The sequence below is a fragment of the Opisthorchis viverrini genome (genome assembly GCF_000715545.1).
Source record: "Opisthorchis viverrini unplaced genomic scaffold opera_v5_519, whole genome shotgun sequence".
NCBI lineage: Eukaryota > Metazoa > Platyhelminthes > Trematoda > Opisthorchiida > Opisthorchiidae > Opisthorchis > Opisthorchis viverrini.
The window spans coordinates 23,681-25,687 of NW_008752179.1; the positions used below are offsets into that span (position 1 = coordinate 23,681).

General features: G+C 43.0%; 1 protein-coding gene across 1 annotated transcript in view; it reads right to left on the minus strand.

Moving 5' to 3' along the window:
* Window positions 1-1,796: 1,796 nt before the first annotated feature.
* Window positions 1,797-2,007, minus strand: part of T265_11535 (hypothetical protein) — a gene marked incomplete at both ends in the record, with an annotated part of 3,441 nt that continues 3,230 nt past the window's right edge. The window contains one exon of the mRNA XM_009178214.1: window positions 1,797-1,966. Coding sequence (XP_009176478.1) covers window positions 1,797-1,966 — 170 coding nt within the window. The remainder of the gene's footprint in view (window positions 1,967-2,007) is intronic.

Consider the following 2,007-nt stretch of genomic DNA (forward strand, 5'->3'; position numbering starts at 1 on the left):
CAAGGAAAGCTGTGTCACCATGCAGCGGCCGGATGATGAAGCGTTCCGGTTTCATTCAAACCAACTGAGAAAGTGGCAAACTGGATAAAGCGTTTTTTTTCAATTTGCTCCTCTCCATTTTTCTGCACAAGCAGCCATATACATTTCCTCTTCAAGCAGTTGTTCAGTTCAGATATATTAAGCTGCTTCATTTAGTGAAGTAGGAAAAAGCTTATTTGTCAATACCAAACAGGTGACAAAATCTTATCTGAGTTTCATTCTTGGAGTTGGAAAACAGTGTGTATACTTGTCAGTACGTCAATTTGGAGGCAATCCGTTCCTTGATTTCAGTGTGGCTAGGATTGACAAGTTTTAATTTCGACTTCATCCTGCCAGTAAGAGCCAATCACAGTGCTGTTCAGCTGTCCTTGACCGAATGATTGATTAGTCAACCGCTGGACGGAAGGTCATGGGTTTGAAATTCCACGGAGTCACGTGAATTGCGCACTACTGATGATTCCCAATAAGGATGAAACAGCTGTGCAGTGCTTCTGGGCTTCTCGGCATATCGACAACATGAAATACTGTTTTTTTGCCCGCACCATGTACATCCGTCAAATTACGTGATGGCATCGTGCGTAATGGTGGCAGAAGTCACATATATTTAGGTGACAGTCGTCAGTTTTGAATGTAGTTTGCCCTGACTAACCACATAGTAATTTTTCATCGTGGGGTTGCCGAGCGTTAGTGAAGTTATCGAAGATCATCATGGGTGTGCCATCTCGCTATTAAAAGCATTCAAGAGATATGCTACTTTTATCCTAGGCTCTTAAGCATCACGCTCAAGTATGTCCTCCACTGATAGCCACAAATTGTGCTTCGATCGTTTATTGATTTAAGCATGTTCATTTAGGCCACAGTGTTCATCATTGACAGGGCTGGAAATACGGCTGGGAAAATACGCGACGAATAGCGGCACTTGAACCAGGACGAAGAAACTTCGTCAGGGAACAGCATAACTTATGTACCTCAATCTAATACTTGTCTGCCAAAACAATGGAGACAAGACACCTCAAAGCGTGCTGCAGAACAGGCAATATTCAATGATTTAAAGTTTAATCCTGAAGTCTAATGTCATTAAAATATTAGTTTTTTCTCCGTCGCAGCATAACTTATGTACCTCAATCTAATAATTGTCTGCCAAAACAATGGAAACAAGACACCTCGAAGCGTGCTGCAGAACAGGCAATATTCAGTGATTTAAAGTTTAATCCTGAAGTCTAGTGTCATTAAAATATTAGTTTTTTCTCCGTCTGTTTCTTTCGTATCAGGAAGGTCAGATTCCTGAAATCAACTTCTGAACGCCCGGAACCTACTGCTCCACTAAAAGCTCAACTGGAAAGCCCGCAAGCATCCAGGCCAGTCAATCATTCGATCAATTCAGTAAAACCTGATGAGTGTTCTCTGCGCCACAGAAGCACGGCCGAATGTGATCTGCATTCAGGTATTTCATAGAGGCACGATCGATATCGATGGATGTTCACTAACGCCTATCAGACAGCCTGGATCAATGTCAGAAAGTCCCCTTTAAATAGCGTGGGGCCGTTGTAAATTTTGCACTCGCTCTCGCTCTCGCACTCGCACGCACTCACTCGCTTGTTCGGAATATAGCTGTTGTGTTCCCTTCTGTGAGTCTTTTCTCTCCGACACTAGGCACTGGAGCGGGTCAGCAGCAGATACCACAGATTGACGAATCAGCAGATATAACATTCTGTAGCGCATTCAACTCTATGTGAGTAAAATATACCGTTGGATAATTAAAATAAAGCAAGACAACTAAGAGAGAAGCCAACACAATGCTCTGTCCAGGTTCCAACCGGACGTGACGAATTGAGGGAACTTTGTCCTTCAAGGCACCGCTTCTCAACAACTTGACCGTGAGGATTACAAAACGTGTCCATGTAAAAAGCCAGTTTGTCAAATCCACCTGTAAAACTCACGAAATTTGCACAGTTGAATTAGCGCTGC